The 18,806-nt window shown below is 42.6% G+C and overlaps 2 protein-coding genes across 2 annotated transcripts in view; both read left to right on the forward strand.

Moving 5' to 3' along the window:
• On the forward strand, window positions 1–12,849 carry ZNF227 (zinc finger protein 227). Its single transcript, XM_065926271.1, has 5 exons — window positions 1–593; window positions 2,243–2,304; window positions 4,140–4,266; window positions 5,387–5,509; window positions 9,497–12,849. Exons 1-5 carry the CDS (start codon window positions 458–460, stop codon window positions 11,551–11,553), a joined length of 2,505 nt encoding a protein of 834 aa, XP_065782343.1. The 5' UTR covers window positions 1–457; the 3' UTR covers window positions 11,554–12,849.
• The window catches only part of ZNF233 (zinc finger protein 233), a 17,133-nt gene continuing 9,692 nt past the window's right edge, over window positions 11,366–18,806 (forward strand). Inside the window, 2 exon segments of the mRNA XM_065926273.1 lie at window positions 11,366–11,485; window positions 12,450–12,547. Of these exon segments, the coding sequence (XP_065782345.1) occupies window positions 12,465–12,547 (83 nt within the window). The 5' untranslated portion in view covers window positions 11,366–11,485; window positions 12,450–12,464.

An 18,806-nucleotide genomic window follows, 5' to 3' on the forward strand; every position in this document is an offset into this window, starting at 1 on the left:
GCCATCTGTCTTAGTATGGAGAGATCCTGGCCGCCGGCGGAAGCCGAGAAGCAGAGAGCAGAAGTGTGGAATCCCTCTGCTGTCCTCCCTGGCTTGCCAAGTAGCGGTGCTACTTCTAATCCTTACGATATATGGCGAGCTGTTGATTATCAGTGCCCCTACTTTTATCCTCTGTAAGATTGCGAGAGATATGGTCACTACTGGTTAGGGTTGTGATTAGATTCAAGTGAGATCACACGTGTCAGCAGCTTCGAATACTGGCGGCACCTAACGGGTTGCCTTTTGCTATTGATGCAGTTCATTTTCCCAGGAGCACCGTTTTGACTGGATTCCCCAGGGAAGACACCCTAGGAGCGACGGCGTGGCCTTTCTGTCCGGAGACAGCTCCTTCCGAGCTTTGACTGATCTGTTTCTGTAGGAAACAGATCTGTGAGTCACCCCGCGCTAGTGCCTCGGAATGTCCGCTGCAGTTTATACAGGAAACGTGAGACGGACACAGTCATTCTGTCCCACCGCATCGTTTTCGTCGCCCGTCCTGAATCCGGAAAGGGGGGAAAGCAAGGACTTCCTGGCTCCCCGGAGCATAGCCGCAGGTACTTACTAATGAAAGGTCTTTCTTGGTCGGTCATCTGCTTTCAGTTAATCAGGTTTCCTTACCACTAGGAAAACGTTCAGTTATCTATTGAATACATCTAAGAATGTTTAATATGCTTGTTAATATGTACGTGTGTATTTCTACCATAAATACATATGTTTTTTAAATAAATATTATAACGATATAAAACGTTTAATTTACTTTAGGTTTAAATATTAAAAAATATTTTTGAAGTATAGTTGATTTACAAAGTTGTGTTAGTTTTTGCTGTATAGCAAAGTGACTCGGTTATATTCTTTGTATTATGATTATTACCAAATATTGAATACAGTTCCCAGTGCTACACAGTAGAATCTTGCTTACCCATTCTGTGCATAGTAGTTTGCATCTACTAATCCCAAACTCCCAATCCTCTCCTCCTCCAATGCCCCCCACCCCAAACAACAGTTTGTTCTTTATATCTGTGAGTCTGTTTCTGTTTCATGGAAGTGTGTTATACTTTAGATTCCACATATAAGTAATGTCATATCGTATTTGCCTTTTTCTTTTTGGCGTCGTTTAGTATAATAATCTCTAGGCGCATCCACGTTGCTGCAAATGGCATTATTTTGTTCTTTTTAATGGCCGAGTAATATGTATATTATTTGCATATGTATAGACCACATGTAATTTACCCATTCATCTGTCAGTGGATGTTTAGGTTGTTTCCATGTCTTGGCTGTTGTGCATAGTTCTGCTGTGAACATTGGGGTGCATGTATCTTTTCGAATTATAATTTTATCTGAGTGTATGCCCAGGAGTGGAATTGCTGGGTTATATGGCAACTCTGCTTTTAGTTTTTTGAGAAATCTGCGTCCTGTTTTCCATAGTGGCTTCACTAGTGTACTTTGCCACCAGTAGTGTAAGTGGGTTTCCTTTTCTCTACACCCTCTCCAGCATTTATTATTTGTAGACTTTTTAATGATGGACACTCTGACCAGTGTGAGGTGGTACCTCATTGTAGTTTTGATTTGCATTTCTCTAATAATTAGTGATGATGGGCATCTTAACATGTGCCTTTTGGCCACCTGTATGTCTTCTTTGGAGATGTCTACTTAGGTCTTCAGCCTGTTTTTTGATTGGGTTGTTTGCTTTTTTTGAAATTTATTTTTATTTTATTTTGTATTTTGGGCTGTATGTCACAGCTTGCAGGGATCTTGGTTTCCCAACCAGGGACTGAACCTGGGCCATGGCAGTGAGAGCCTGGAATCCTAATCACTGGACCTCCAGGGAAGTCCCCCTGTTGTTTGCATTTTTGATATTAAGCTGTATAAGCTGTTTGCATATTTTGGAAATTAACTCCTCATTGTTCACATCATTTGCAGACATTTCCTCCCATTCCATAGGTTGTCTTTTTGTTTTGTGGACAGTAGGATCAGAAATCTTCACAGTAGGGATACTGTGTTTGGTTGTGCAGGTTGTTCTTTGTTCAGTGGCTGCTGGCTGACAGTCTTGTTAGTAGCTGCAGTCTACTCCAAACTCTGCTTACCAAGCTATGGGGGCGCATCTGCCTTGGAGCATGCGTGTTTGTGCATAATTTCTGCAAAGATCCACATGGGGTCATGAATACCGTGGCCTGCATCTCATGGCTTCTTTGTCCTTCCCCAGTTATGCCTTCTCAGAACTCTGACTTTCCCCAGAAGGAACATGAGAAAATGACCGAGTCTCAGGTAAGTAAGGCATTGCTTTCTGTCTTCTAAGGATTTTATTTCTCAGAGATTAGGGACATCTTTGTCCCTAATCTTCCTTGGAAAGCTTAATGAACACAACACATCTTGAGTGAATGTTGTGTGCTAGGCTGTGTGTTTTGTTTTATCATCTTTGTTTCACAAAGCAATCTTTGAAAACATTAGGGAAACTTAAAGTAGACAAACATAATTTATACTGCTACCCTGCTTACAAACTAGCTGTTTTCACTTTCTCATTTTCCTTTTTCATAGGCATTCACAACTATATATTTGCAATATTAGAACTGATGGGATATACTTATTTATTTATTTGTTTAGAATTTTAGTGTGTTACTGATTTACTGGCTGTGCTAGGTCTTTGTTGCTACACACTGGCTTTCTCTAGTTGTGGCAAGAGGGGGCTACTCTCTGCTTGTGGTGTGTGGGCTTAGTTGCCCCACGGCGTATAGAATCTTCCCAGACCAGGGATTGAACCCCTGTGCCCTGCATTGGGAGGCAGATTCTTAACCACTGAACCACCAGGGAAGCCCAGTGACGTGTACGTGTAAACATTAGATAAAGGTTTAATATCTCTAATTCTTATCAAAATTAGCAAGACAAACTAAGACCCAATTGGAATATGAGCAAAAGAAATTAATAGACGTGTCAAAAAAAGGAAAGTAGATTTATGAAGAAAATAATGAAGATAATAACTAAATGTGTGAAAATGTTAATAAATCTTTCTATTTATTTATTTCACTTAGATTCTTGAATTTTTTTTGTTTCGTTTTTTAAGACTTTCAGTTCAGTTCAGTTCCTCAGTCATGTCCAACTCTTTTCGACCCCATGAACCGCAGCACACCAGGCCTCCCTGTCCATCACCAACTCCCGGAGTTTACACAAACTCATGGCCATTGAGTTGGTGATGCCATCCAACCATCTCATCCTCTGTCGTCCTGTTCTCCTCCTCTGTTGTCCCCTTTTCCTCCTGCCTTCAATCTTTCCCAACAAGGCTTTAGGTCCTAATTAACCTGTCTAGAGATTCAGAAACATTTGTACTCCTTCATGTGAAAGGTGAATCGGGAAAACCTTTTGAGAGGGAAACCTGCCATTACACTTTCAAATATCTTAAAGTGCATATTCTTTGACTTTGCAATTGCTACTTCTTGGCTAAGGTCTCTGAAAAAGGATCTTTACAGCATTGATGATAAGTAAATATCTGTAACTAATTGTACTTTATTTGAATTGATTAAAGCTAAATCACCAGTTCTAAGGAATACTGTACTGTACGGTCACAAAATGAAATGAAAGAGATTATAATAAAACTGCTTGTTCAAATTTATTGAGCACTTATTATGTTCCAGACACCAGTGTAAGTGATTTACATGTATTCATTAATGTGATCCTTTCAAACACCTTGTGATTTAGATACGATTATAGAGAGAAAATTAAGATAGTGAGAGGTGAGGGAATTTGCCCAGTGTCCTGTAATTAAAGCCTTGAAGTGTGAACTTAGCCTATGCCTTCACCAGCTGTGCGTGCAGCAGTTTCTGGATGTGGCTCATGCCTTTAAAGCACAGACCAGAAGCTGTGTACCTGTCCTGGAGGGTTGCTGAAGGCCTGTGAACTTTGCAGACATTAAAAACAGTGATGGAGTGGGGCGGTAGGGAGGTGACAGCATTGTGACTGAGAGAGAGAGACAAGTGTTGGGACTGAAAACTGCCTGGAATCGCTCCAAATCAGTAACCGTTTTTGGGGTTCATCTTCTTTATCCTGCTTGATGCTTGTCCTTCTAGTGGAGGTTGTAAGATTGAGTTGACACGTATTTGATGTTGTAGGAGGCCGTGACCTTCAAGGATGTGGCTGTGGTCTTCACTGAGGAAGAGCTGGGATTGCTGGACTCGGCCCAGAGGAAGCTGTACCAGGATGTGATGGTGGAGAACTTCCGGAACTTGGTCTCAGTAGGTGAGGACAGGCGCCCTCTGACCCTGAACCTCATCCCCCTGAGAGTCTCTGATCCTTCTTTGTTTGAAGGGTTGGACCTTTTAGCCATTTTTTTTTTTTAAACTGAAGGTTAGTTTTATAGTTACTATTTTGTTGTTGTGGTTTAGTTGCTCAGTCATGTCCAGCTCTTTTTTGACCCTCACAAACTATAGCCCACCAGGCTCCTCTGTCCATGGGATTTCCCAGGCAAGAATTCTGGAGTGGATTGTCATTTCTTTGTCCACTTTGGACCTTTTGAAATGGTTCCCTGACCTGGAAGACAGAGATGTTTCTAACCCACAGGTTTCTCTGGTCCCTGTCTACTTGGGCAAAATTCTGTCCAGGGGTGATTTTGTGTCCCTGGGGATGTTTAGTGATGTCTGGAGATAGTTTTGATTCTCACAGCTGAGGGAGGGGTGGTACTGGCATCTGGTGGCTGGCGACGTGATTAAACCTCCTCCAATGCACAACACAACCCCCACCACACAGAATAGCCAGTCCAGAATATCAGTAGTGCCTCAGTTGAAAAACCCTGTTTTAGGTGAACTAGAAATGCGCAGCTTAGCTTCTATACTTTGTCAAATATTTTGGTGGATCATGGAGTCACCTTAGTTCCTTGTACTGGGATTATTTTTTTTTCCAATAAAATAGAATAAGAATAGAAACTGTCAGAGTTCCTTATCAAGACCCACTCACATTGCAGCAAAACCCATGACCATTTGCTTTAAGTAGTGTGACAATGTGGGAAATATGATACAAACAGACATTGGCTATGATTTTATCTACATATAGTTGTGAACTAGGTTACACCATTTCTTTTTCTTTTTTCTTTTAAATTGAAGTATAGTTCATACATTAATACAGTGTTGTGTTATTTTCAGGTGTATAGCGAAGTGATGCAGTTGTATATATGTATTCTTTTTCAGTTTCTTTTCCCTTGTAGGTTATTACAAAACATTGAGTGTAGTTCCCTAAGTTTATTTCTTATTACAGTTAGTGATCAAAAAGTTTTTGAAATATCACTCAAGGGTTATAGAATTTGGACAAAACATCTCTTTTAGCTGTGTGTTCACCTTAAATATATAAATCTGGCTTTTCCTAGGACATCTTCCCTTCAAAGCAGATATGGTATCCCAGTTGGAGACAGAAGAAAAACTGTGGACAATGGAGAGAGAAACCCAAAGAAATGGGCATTCCAGTGAGATCCACTCAGCTGTTACTTCAGGTATTAGTTAATCTGCTTCTCTCCACATCCATGCCATTGTCTCTTGCCTGTGACAGCAGCCTCCACACTGGTCTCCACGCTTCCACCCTTACACTCCTGTAATCTCACATGGTAGCCAGACTGGTTCTTTACAAAGCAGGTAAGACTATGCCATTCCTCTGCTCGAAACCCTCCCAAGGCCTCCCATCTCACTCCAAGACCTTCCAGTGGACTGCAGGACCCTACCTGACCTGGCTTCCTCACCAAGTTCCTCTTTGATCACCCGGCCTTTTACCCTTGCTTACATCATCCCTGCCATCCTGGCCCTTTCGGAGTGTTCTCTTCAGTTTCCTGGCCTTTGACTTGCTCTCTGCTTCCGTGTCCAGGCCCCCAGCCACTCCCTTACTCACTCAGGTCTTTGCTCAGATCTCATCTCATCAGACAGCCCTTCTGTGTCTGCCCAATTTACTGTCCCATCCTCTCCCCATTCTCCATGCCTTCACCCTGTCTTAATTTGTGTCTAAGCACTGATCACCTCCTGACCCAGTAACCTGTCTTTATTTCCTTGTTCATCATCTGTCTCCCTGTAAAAGTAAGAATTTGGGCAGTTGTATTTGCTGTCTCTGTTCAAAGCCTCTGATGGCCCTTCTGCGTGATAGGTGCCTAGTACATACTTCTTGGGTGAAGAAATTACTCTAAAACTTACTATTGTTTGGAGCAGGGGTGAGGAAGCTCTCCTCACAGTTCCTCCTGACCTGTGACCCCAGCCTTCCTCATCCATGAACCGCGCTTCATCCTCCAGATCCCAGCCTCTCCATGGCCCTCGGTTCTCCTGCCCTCGCTCAGATTTGCTTTGTTCACTTCACTTTCTAACTGCCTTTTCCTTTCCCTCCTCTTTAATTTGAATATTCCTCATTTGTACCCAATTAAACATATTAGATATTCATACACAGTGTAAGTGTATATATTCCCCCTCTGCCTGAAAAATGAAGCAGAGAAGCTTATCTGCAGACATGATGGATGAGGCCCTGAATTCTGAGCGTCACCGATCTGCCTTCCTTTGTCTATCTCCCTTCTCATGTCTACATGTTGCTTCACATTTGATGCGTTCAGGAATGTTACATACTTGCTTCAGTGGAAAGGGTCTTGTTTTTCTTTTTTTTAGATTGAAGTATAGTTAAATTACAGTGTTGTTACATTGCACACTGGACCTCCGGAATCATAAGCCTCCATATTGTCACACTTCAGCTTTGTGCCATAGACCAAGTCTTTCTCTTAAGAAATCTGTTAGCATTTTCTGCCCCCCCCTTTCTCAAACTTTTTTTTGTAGTTTATTTATTTATTTATTTTTTGGACCTCTTCATCATCCACATGTTTCAGAATATAATGGATCATTTTGGAAAATTGTCTCCCCATGAACCTCTAATGTAATTCTAATTTCTTAATATCTTTCAATATGTAACAGTACATACTCAGTAACCTTATAAGATAAAAGCTGTTCACAGTTATCAGAATGTATCACTAAATTATCAAAAACTAGTCACACCAAGATGCCAGGCATTATAGTTCATCACTTCTCATGTAACAATTTCAAGTTGGCTGCTTATGAACAGGGACTGCCTCATCCCTCCAGCCAGCTTCCCACTGAACTTCTAGATAGCCACTACCCAAGCAGTCATATGACATATGGTAATTGTTTCAAGCTGGATATTTCCAGAAGTCTAAGGGCATTGACATAACCCATGGATATGAAGGAGTTCTGATTAGGAAAGAAAATGACAGAATTCCTAAATAGATTTTCCAGTGTAATTCACATCCTAGGAAAGAAAATTACAGAAGTTTTACAGAAAATCTAAATAGATTTTCCAGTATAGTTTGCATCCTAGTGTCATAATAGGCTGGTGTCACAGGTAACATGAGAAGCCTTCTACATGTTGCATTGAGTTCTCATACCAAGCACCCAAAATTCATAGGCTAAGGGCAATGCCCCCCAGGACTTCAGACACCAGCTTGGGGTCCCAGGGCCTCACTTCTGGCCAACTGGCTACAAATTCAAGCATTTCTACAGTAGTTTGCTAGGATGACTCAGGACAAGCGCAGGAAAGCTCTCTACGTACAATTACGATTTTATTATAGCAAAAAGGATACAGATTGGTACTGGAGAGAGATGTGTAGGGAACCCTGGGAGAGTTCTTTCCTGTCTCCCTCTTACAAGGACCCTTGTCATTACTCTGGGCTCACCTGGAGAATCCAGGATAGCCTCCCCATCTCAGGATGCTTCATTCAATCAAACCCAAAGTCCTTGTGGCTGTGTCCATTAACATATCTGCAGGCTCCAGGGATTAGGGCATGGGCATCTTAAGGACATTCAGTTAGCAAGCCTGTCATACCCAGAAATGTACACATACCTGTTGGGACTTGTTCAGTTTATATTTGACTGTAAGTTTCCATTTAAGGAAATAATCATTCAGGACTTGACACCCCCTTAAACATTTTAAGCCAGCGGCTTCCATACATTTAAAAAAATTAATTAATTTTTGATTGTGCTGGGTCTTCATTGTTGTGTTGGCTTTTTCTGATTGTGGCAAGTGGCAGCTGCTCTCTAGTTGTGGTGGGCAGGCTTCTCATTGTGGTCGCTGCTTTCGTGGCACCCAGGCTCTAGGTCTGCAGGCTTCAGTAATTGCGCTCATGGGCTCTGGAGTACAAGCTCAGTACTTGTGGTGCATGAGTTTCATTGCCCCGTGGAATCTTCCCAGACCAGGGATCGCACCCGTGTCCCCTGCATTGGCAAGTGGATTCCTAATCACTGGACCACCAGGGGAGCCCCTTGCATACATTTTTAACTGTGATCCTCAATAAGAAGTATTTTACATCCCGACCCAGCATGAATATAATGCATGTGCATATTTATGTGTATGTCTGCAGCTGAAACAAGCATTTCATGTAGTGGTACCCTTACTGCTTTTGATACATTTATCATGTTTTTATTTTTTTATTTATTTTTTTTTGTCATTTTAATATTATTTTATTATCATGTTTTTAATCTTTTCTTTTTCCCCAACGTCACAAGGTATGGAATTGGTTTCACAGTTCTCTAAAACATGTCAGCAATTCGAAGTGCATGTTTTCCTTGTGACTGTTAATCTAGTGGGTCTAAGAGGGAAGAAAAAACTAGGGAGTATTAGCAAATCCAGTAAGTGCTGTGGGGGATCATAAAGCATGTAAGGCAGATGGGAAGAATGGAAAGAGTGGGGAGTGGGAAGGAATTATTTTTATATTGGGTGATAAGAAGGCCTCATCCAACAGAGTGACATTCAAGCAGAGAACCCAAAGGGAATAAGAGAAAAGGCAAGCTTCACGGCTTCCTGCACAAAACACTCTAAGCGGAATAGAACACCCCCTCTCCTCCCATTCGGGGTTGCCTTTGAGAGTCTGCACTCCGCTCTCTTTCTTTCCCCCACCCAAGTTCTTTCTCAGCTGTCCAAGATTAGTTTTCCCTTTTCCTGCTTCTTTTCACAGAGACCTGAATCACTCCCAGGTTTAAAACAATGAATGCTATTATCCCAACTGCTTCCCAGATTGCTCTTGGAAGATTGTTTCTACCAGGACCTAAAATACTGTTCTGTGCCTGGACTCTGAGCCTTTGTAACCTAACTGGGTAGAAGCCTACTTGTCATAAGGCTGCTACGGAAAAGACGAGGGGACTTTTAATTGATGTTGCTTTTGTCTGAAGTGTGGGTTGTCTTAGTTGTCCTGCAGCCATCTGGTTTCAAATCTGCCACCCTCCTATTAAACTGTTAGACACACAGTTCTAAATGGGTCACGTTTCCCTAAGAGTCTGCTGACCCCATTCTTCAGAAAGAATAACAAAAGGATAAATGGTGTGGTACAGACATGACTCTTGCCCTGGATTATCAAGGCCTCATCCCTTGGCCCAGGTGTGAAATCCCAGTATTTCTGAACAAAGCATTTACTTGTCCTCATCTCTGAATATCTCCTTTTCTTTAGGCAACAAGAACCCAAATGAGATGGAGACTCTTGGGAAAGTCATGTTAAAATACCTCTCGTGTGAAGAGCTGTCCTGCTGGCAAATCTGGAAACAGTCCACAAATGATTTAACTCTGCAAAGGAAGAATTCTTGGTTCCTGCAAGGTGATTCTCTTCAAGTTTCTGAAGATGAGAACCATATAATGAATCATAAAGGAGATCACTTTGGTTGCCTGGAGAATCAGGAGTTGTTGATTCCGAGAGCCCAGGCTTCCTGTGGGAGTAGGTATCTGAGTGAGTCAGAGAATCCGAGCAGAGGTAAACAGATGAACGTGAAAAATCACCTGCATGTATGTGAAGGCTTCACAAAGAATTCACCACTGAGCGATCCTGGTAAAACTGACGCAGAACAGACACCCTGCAAAGGAGAGAGACTGCGTCCCTGTAGAGTGTGTGGTGAGGGCTTCAGTCATGGCGTGGTGCTCCCAGTTCATCAGAAGGTTGACCCTGGAGAAAAATGCTCCCATCTGCAGACTCACCAGAGAATTCACCCAGGAGGGACTGTCAATAAATGTCCTGAATCCAGCAATGGTTTTTATCAGAACTCCTTTCACCCCCATCACTCTAACCCTGCAGGAGAGAAGTCCTACAGGTGTGACAGTTGTGGCAAGGCCTTTGGCAGCAGCACAGGCCTCATCATCCATTACCGGACGCACACAGGGGAGAAACCTTACAGATGCGAGGAGTGCGGTAAATGCTTCAGCCAGAGTTCCAATTTTCAGTGCCACCAGAGGGTCCACACGGAAGAGAAGCCCTACAAGTGTGAAGAGTGCGGGAAGGGCTTCGGCTGGAGCGTCAACCTCCGTGTTCACCAGCGGGTCCACAGGGGCGAGAAACCCTACAAGTGTGAGGAGTGCGGGAAGGGCTTCACGCAGGCCGCCCATTACCACATACACCAGAGGGTCCACACCGGGGAGAAGCCCTACAAGTGCGACGTCTGCGGCAAGGGGTTCAGTCACAACTCGCCTCTGATTTGCCACCGGCGGGTCCACACCGGCGAGAAGCCCTACCGGTGCGAGGCCTGCGGCAAAGGCTTCACCCGCAACACGGACCTCCACATCCACTTCCGCGTCCATACAGGGGAGAAGCCCTACACCTGCAAGGAGTGCGGGAAGGGCTTCAGTCAGGCTTCAAATCTCCAAGTCCACCAGAACGTCCACACCGGGGAGAAGCGGTTCAAGTGTGAGACGTGCGGGAAGGGCTTCAGCCAGTCGTCCAAGCTCCAGACCCACCAGCGAGTCCACACCGGGGAGAAGCCCTACAAGTGTGACGTGTGTGGCAAGGACTTCAGTTACAATTCCAACCTGAAGCTGCACCAGGTCATTCACACCGGAGAGAAACCATACACCTGCGAGGCGTGCGGCAAGGGCTTCAGCTGGAGGTCCAACCTTCATGCCCATCAGCGAGTCCACTCCGGAGAGAAGCCCTACAAATGTGAGGCGTGTGACAAGAGCTTCAGTCAGGCCATAGACTTCCGGGTCCATCAGCGGGTCCACACAGGCGAGAAACCCTACAAGTGTGGTGTCTGCGGGAAGGGCTTCAGCCAGTCCTCGGGTCTTCAGTCCCATCAGAGGGTCCACACCGGGGAGAAGCCCTACAAATGCGACGTGTGTGGGAAAGGCTTCCGATACAGTTCCCAGTTTATTTACCACCAGAGGGGCCACACCGGCGAAAAGCCTTACAAGTGTGAGGAGTGTGGGAAAGGCTTTGGGCGGAGCCTGAACCTTCGCCACCACCAGAGGGTGCACACAGGAGAGAAACCCCACAAGTGTGAGGAGTGTGGGAAGGCCTTCAGCCTCCCCTCCAACCTTCGAGTCCACCTGAGTGTCCACACCCGGGAGAAGCTGTTTAAATGCGAGGAGTGTGGGAAGGGCTTCAGTCAGAGTTCTCGGCTTCAAGCCCACCAGAGGGTCCATACAGGAGAAAAACCCTACAAGTGCAACGTATGCGGTAAGGACTTCAGTCACCGTTCACGGCTGACATACCATCAGAAAGTCCACACTGGCAAGAATCTTTAAAAATGAGAAACGTGTTGACGGCTTCAGTCAGGATACACACATTCAGGGTTTTGGAGAGTCCATGCTGGTGATAAACTACAAAGCAGGGGTCCCCAACCTCTAAGATCTAATGCCTGATGATCTGAGGTGGAGCTAAGGATGTGCTTGTATCATCCCAAAACCATTCCCCATACCTCTGGTCCTTTGAAAAATTGTCTTCCACAGAAGCAATCCCTGGTGCCAGTAAGGTTGGGGTCCACTGCTATAAAATATTGAGATGGAAAGGGATTCCTTCAGGTGGCTCTTTCTAGCAAATCCATTAAAATGGTTGGTAACATAGAACCATAGATATTAAGAGGGAAAAAGTAGGTTGTAACCCTGTTGGTAAGATCCACTTGATTTAAATGATCTCTCAGAGTGAATATTGGAGAAGGAAATGGCAATCCACTCTAGTAATCTTGCCTGGAAAACCCCATGGACAGAGGAGCCTGGCAGGCTACAGTCTGTGGGATCACAAGAGTCAGACACAACTTAGTGACTACCACTACATAGTGAATATATGCCTAAAGATAATGTGTGAAAAGGATATTTGCCATATACTAGCTAGTTTTTTGGTGGGAGGGGGGGAGTCAAGGAAGACTTGGGGGTATTTTTTCATCAACTTCCATTTTATACTTATTTATAATGGCCATTATTTTTACTAATACTGTAAAACTATGAAAATGAATAAAATACTAAAAGTTTCATATAGCCAAGAATTCATAATATGATGACTTTATTTTATATGATAATATGAATTAAAACATGTATCTGTCACAGATGTATATGGAGGAATGTTCATTGCATCATTGTTTATAATAGCAAACATAGAAATAATCAGTTGGGTTGCCAAAGTATTTTATGATTTATTTATCTAGTGCAAATTGTTGTTAATGGATGTTGGAAGATATCCAGAAAACATTCACCTGGAGAAACAAAGCATGGGATTTTTGGGTGATCTCATTAAAAAGAAAAGGTAGGTATTTATTTTTACTGATCTCTGAATGATGGAATTTTGATTCATGTAAATTTTTTACGTTTCTTTAAACTTCTTGTTTTGAAATAATGTAACACATGCCAGAAATTGTAAAAACTCTCTGAAATCTTTCATGTACCCTTTACTCAGATTCACCAGTTAACATATTTGAAACATACTCTCTTAACGTATGTGAATGTGTGTGTATATGCACACATATTGACACACACTTTTTAAAACTATTTTTAATTGGAGGATAGCTGTTTTACAATATTGTGCTGGTTTCTGCCATATGTCAGCATGAATCAGCTATGGGTATACACATGTGCCCTCCCTTCTGACCCTCCCTCCCACCTCCAACCCCATCCCACCCCTCTAGGTTGTCAGCGGAACATTGAATTTGAGCTCCTGTGTCATATAGCAAATTTCCACTGGCTGTCTAATTTTACACCTGGTCATGCACGTGTTTCAGTGCTACTCTCTCAGTTTTTCCCACCTTCTTCCCACACTGTGTCCACAAGTCTGTTCTCTGTGTCTGCATCTCCACTGCTGCCTTTCCGATTGGTTCATTAGTGCCATCTTTCTAGATTCCATGTACATGTGTTAATATATGATATTTCTCTTTCTCTTTCTGACTTACTTCACTGTATCTAATAGGCTGTAGGTTCTTCCACCTCATTAGAACTGACAAATGCATTCCTTTTTATGGTTGAGTAATATTACATTGGCATGTACTTTTTCTTAACCACGAGTATGTTCCAGTCCTTTTACCCTTTGCATCTAAATACTTAAGTATTTAGACATATTGATATATTGTAAGAAAAAGGAAATATACTTACATATCTACAAGTATAGCACTCAGGAAAATTGAATAGTGATATATAACATTGTCTAACCTCCAGACCTTATTCAAATTTATCAGTTCTCTCTTTCCCTTTTCTCCCTCCCTCTCCTTTTTATTTATTTTTTGATAGGTGACAACTAAAATCAGCTTACGGAATCTTTAAAGAAAGGTCTATGTTGCCTCCCATATAATTTAATTATTCACCATTTGAATATTCAGTTGTTGGTATACCAGTTACTGAAAATTTCCCTTATTCCCCAGTACTTTGTAGTGCCACTTTTGAAGAAAATCAGTGATTTAAATATGATTAGATAGATGTCTTGACTGTCAATTCCCTTTGGTTGGTCTACTTTTCAATAATTTTACTAATTCCACACTACTTCAGCATAGCTTTGCAATGAGTCTTGGTATTTGGTAGGAGACATTTTCTCATCTTGTTCTTTTTAAGGGTGTCTTGGAAGCTTCCAGTTAGGATAGTAGGAGATACAAGCAGAACCCCCATGAAGTATTGTTTCTTAAAAAAAAACAAAACAAAACTGGAATCAAACCGTTCTAACCATTGGTTCACAGGAAAAATATGGAGAAATATTTGTGACAACATGAATGAAACTGTAGGACATAAACTAAATGAAACAAGACAGAAAGACACTGCATGGTATCATTTTATCTTACATGTGAAATCTAAAGGGGAAAAATTGTCAAACTTACTAGAGACAGTGAGTATAATAAAGGTGGTGGCTGTCTGGGAATGGGGAGAGGTTATAAAAAGGGTACAAACTTTCAGCTTTAAGATGAGTAAGATCTAAGGATCTAATCTATAGCTTTGTGACTATAGTTGATAATGCAGTATTGCATAGTTGAAATTTGCTAAGAATAGATATTAAAGGGTCTCCCTTTCTGCCCCCCAAAAGAGTTAGCTATGTGATGATGTGTTAAGTAATTCATTTGTGGGAATCCTTTCATAGTATATATCAATTCATCACATATATTAAATTTTCCTTATCAATTATACCTCATAAAGTTGAAAAAAAGGAGTTGAATTTGTTATGGTTATCTGAGCTGGATACCCCACTTTCACACCAACTTTTTGAATAATCATCATGTCTCAATGATTTAGACCAACCTGAAGAAAAAAAATTCTGTAGTATTTATGATGGTTTTATTTGTTAACAGTGATTTTACAAATTGAAAGTTTGTGGCAAACCTGTGTCAAGCAAGTCTTCTGGTACCATTGTTCCAACAGCATTTTAAAATTAAGGTACATACATTATTTTATTTTTTATTTTATTTATTTTATTTATTTATTTTTATTAGTTGGAGGCTAATTACTTCACAATATTTCAGTGGGTTTTGTCATACATTGATATGAATCAGCCATAGAGTTACACGTATTCCCCATCCCGATCCCCCCTCCCACCTCCCTCTCCACCTGATTCCTCTGGGTCTTCCTAGTGCACCAGGCCCGAGCACTTGTCTCATGCATCCCACCTGGGTTGGTGATCTGTTTCACCATAGATAATATACATACTGTTCTTTTGAAACATCCCACCCTCTCCTTCTCCCACAGAGTTCAAAAGTCTGTTCTGTACTTCTGTGTCTCTTTTTCTGTTTTGCATATAGGGTTATCGTTACCATCTTTCTAAATTCCATATATATGTGTTAGTATGCTGTAATGTTCTTTATCTTTCTGGCTTACTTCACTCTGTATAATGGGCTCCAGTTTCAGCCATCTCACTGTTGGTGGGAATGCAAACTAGTACAGCCACTATGGAAAACAGTGTGGAGATTTCTTAAAAAACTGGAAATAGAACTGCCATATGACCCAGCAATACCACTTTGGGCATACACACCAAGGAAACCAGATCTGAAAGAGACACGTGCACCCCAATGTTCATTGCAGCACTGTTTATAATAGCCAGGACATGGAAGCAACCTAGATGCCCATCAGCAGATGAATGGATAAGGAAGCTGTGGTACATATACACCATGGAATATTACTCAGCTGTTAAAAAGAATTCATACATTATTTTTTAATATGTAGTCATATACCTTGACTACTATAGTGTAATAATATTCACTGGGAAACTGGAACATTCATGGGGCTCACGTTATTTCATAATTTGCTCTGTTGCAGTGGTCTGGAATCTAACCTAAAATATCATTGAGGTATGCCTGTATTCTAGGCCGGTCTTTCTCTTTTCTTTCTTTTTTATTTCCTTCCCTTCTTGCTAACGCATCTTCTTTCATTTGCTAGAAACTCCAGCTTTCAAAAGGAGCAATTAAAACCAACAAAAGTGGGAAACTTTTGTTATTTGTTTTGTGGCTTGATCAAAGGTTACTTTTCCTTCTGGTGAGTCTTTAACATATTGGAATGGCTAGGTCATGCCAGGTAAACATTGTCAGTGGTCTGAATGCATCCAGGTACAAGTTTGGGATTCTCTCTTTGCCCTTCCTTTCTCATGCTGCCACATTTACTTTTCAGTCACACTTATTAGTAATGTAATGAAAACAACAACACCCAAAACTCTCCAGAAGACGGGAAGGAAAAGAAAGATTAAGCTAAAACAGCACCTCGGTGAACTGAACGAACTTTATTTTTTAAAGTTTCACTACTTTTGCCGAGGATTCTGGGAAGTGTAGTCCAGTGCGCCGTGTATCAGCGCCACTTCCGTCCCCGAGGGTGAGCGGCCGTAGCCCTTGTTCTGGTAGGGGATTCTGGGACGTGTAGTCCGAGAGCAGCGTGCAGTCCGGGCACTTCCGCTATAGAAGTGAGAGGCTTTCAGTATCTTCTGAGCGGTGAGTCAGTACCTAGAGTTTGGGTCTCTTCTGATCCTGTCTGGATGTGGCGTATGCAGCTGCCACCCTCCCCCTCACCCTCGGGAAACAAGCAATGGAGGGCAGGGATGACGGTTTTTGTGTCTGGTGTTTGGCGAGGTTCTCGGGTCCTCTGGTTGGGGGCGAGGCGGGGTAGCGCTCTCCGAGTTTGAGAGTCTCGGCTCCTCGGTTTTCCTCGCCTCCCCTACTTTATGCACGCTCTGACATCTCTTAGGGATATACTCTTCGTAGAATTATCAGATTGCTCCGATTCACTTCTGTAAAGAGGAGTTAATAGTGGTACCTCCGTAGTAGGCATGCGATGAGATTCGCGTGAAGCAAGTGTGAAACTGCTTAGAACCGATCGCTGGCAGCTGCTAAAAGCGGTCGATTGTCCAGTTTCTTCTTTCCGCGATGCTTTCAGTCCTTGAAAGCCTCTGTGAACCCCGGGTGTTCTGAGTTCCAGCTACAGAGCCACTGGCTCTTCTCTAACCTCTGCAGAAAGAGTGGTTTTCCGTGGATTCCTTTGACATCCACAGCCCCGACCTTTTTTAAAGGAAGAAGGAAGTCTCGCCCTTAACCGGTGCCTGGAGATGTCCGCTGTAAGTTATCCTGGGCCTGAGACACACAACTGTGTCTTTTCATTCTTCCATATCTTCCTATCTTTCCATTCCTGACCCTGATTTCTCAAAGAGGACTCACAGAGAGGAGAGAGTGAGTGACCCACGAATCCTGGTACATTGTCTCAACGTGAGGGAATTTTTTCTTGCAGTGTCATTTCTGCCGAGCGGGCAATAAGTTTCCTTCACTCATGAGCAGGTTTTTTCTACGGGACAAATGTTCCAATGTTTATAGAATAAATGGGAGGTTGGATGAGAACAGTTGATGAATGAGTAATAATAATCTGTTAACATAGTGAATGCCAGATACTCATCTACAGGCTTTATATGCAATGTGAAGTGAAGTGAAAGTTGCTCAGTCATGTCCGAATATTTGCGACCCCATGGACTGCAGCGTGCTAGGTTTCTCCATCCTTCATCATCTCCTGGTGTTTGCTCAAACTCATGTCCATTGAGTCGGTAATGACATCCAACCATCTCGTCCTCTGTTGTCACTTTCTCCTCCTGCCTTCAATCTTTCCCAGCATCAGGGTCTTTTCTAATGAGTCAGGTCTTCGCATCAAGTGGCCAAAGGGTTGGAGCTTCAGCATCAACCCTTCCAATGAATATTCAGGATTGATTTCCTTTAGGATTGACTGGTTTGATCTCCTTGCAGTCCAAGGGACTCTCAAAAGAGTCTTCTCCAATACCGCCATTCAACAGCGTCAATTCTTTGGCACTCAGCCTTCTTTATGATCCAACTCTCATATCCATACATGACTGCTGGAAAAACCATAGCTTTGACTAAACAGACCTTTGTTGGGAATCTCATTCATCAACCTGGTTCCAACCCATCTGGGGTCTACATGCGTGTTAACCACCGTCACGTAGACCCTGGATGGGTTGGAACCAGGTTGATGACTGAGGTTCCCGAAACCCAGAGGAAAAACTTGGAAGATGGAATTTATCCTCTCTCCTCCCAGTCAGGAACAGCCTCAGGATTTTACAGCTCAGAGGAACCTCTGAGATGGTCCAGCCCAATCCTTGCCTGAGAAAGTGTGTCTTCGGCCATCCTTTGATTCCATGTGCAGACCCTTTGATTCCATGTGCAGAGTCTATATCCTCCAACTCCCCTTTCATTTCTCCCCAGGGATACCCTTTTGTGTGATTAGAGACCTGGAGACCAGCCCTGGAATCAGAGTTGGATTCATGTCAGTCAGGTCTCATGAGCTCTGTGATTATCAGTAAAGTAATTGCATGAATCCTCAGCTTTCTCTTCCACTATATGGGGGAAATAATCATCATATCATCACTTATTGAGAGCTTGTGTTATGTGCCAGGCACTGGGCCAAGGCTGTTTTTTTCCCCTATTAAAAAATTTTTTTTATTAAAAAAATATTGTTTAGGCTGCTCTTTGTGACTTGTGGGGTTATAGTTTCCTGACCAGGGTTTGAACCTATGCCCTCTACAGTGAAAGCACAGAGTCTTAACCACTGGACCACCAGGGAAGTCCTTTCGTCTCCTATTTTTTAACTTGAGATGTAATTCACATATAAGATTCACATATACTTTTTCTTACAAAATATACAACTCACTGATTTTTGTACAAACATCACCACCGTCTAGTTCCAGAACATTTTCATCACCCCCAGAAGAAACCACATGCCCCTGAGCCATCACCTCTCACTTGCCCCCTCCCAGTCCCTGGCAACCACAGTTGACCTTCTGTCTGGATGGACTTGCCTATTCAGGGCTATTGGACTTGCTCACCAAAGCCCCAAAACACCCTTATAAATTCAGATCTATTGTGGCCACTACAGTATTGTTCATTTAAGTGAGACAGACCACTGCACATTTGTTTAAAATGAAAAAAAAAAGAAACCTAGCAGTTGTATTTTAAAATATTTTTTACTTCAGTCATCATGACGGAGGGGGATGTGCCATTGAGACTCTTCTGGCTACTTGAAGAAAATTCTCAAGTACTATATTTATACCTTTTATA

This window comes from Muntiacus reevesi, chromosome 2, assembly GCF_963930625.1.
Source record: "Muntiacus reevesi chromosome 2, mMunRee1.1, whole genome shotgun sequence".
NCBI classification, from domain to species: domain Eukaryota; kingdom Metazoa; phylum Chordata; class Mammalia; order Artiodactyla; family Cervidae; genus Muntiacus; species Muntiacus reevesi.

Bases quoted from the DNA above. Each gene is read 5' to 3' on its own strand.
- ZNF227 (XM_065926271.1), top strand. From the start codon at position 458: ATGTCCGCTGCAGTTTATACAGGAAACGTGAGACGGACACAGTCATTC. The intron at 4,267-5,386 runs GTGAGGACAGGC...GGCTTTTCCTAG, and splicing joins CCGGAACTTGGTCTCAGTAG to GACATCTTCCCTTCAAAGCA. The intron at 5,510-9,496 runs GTATTAGTTAAT...CCTTTTCTTTAG, and splicing joins CCACTCAGCTGTTACTTCAG to GCAACAAGAACCCAAATGAG.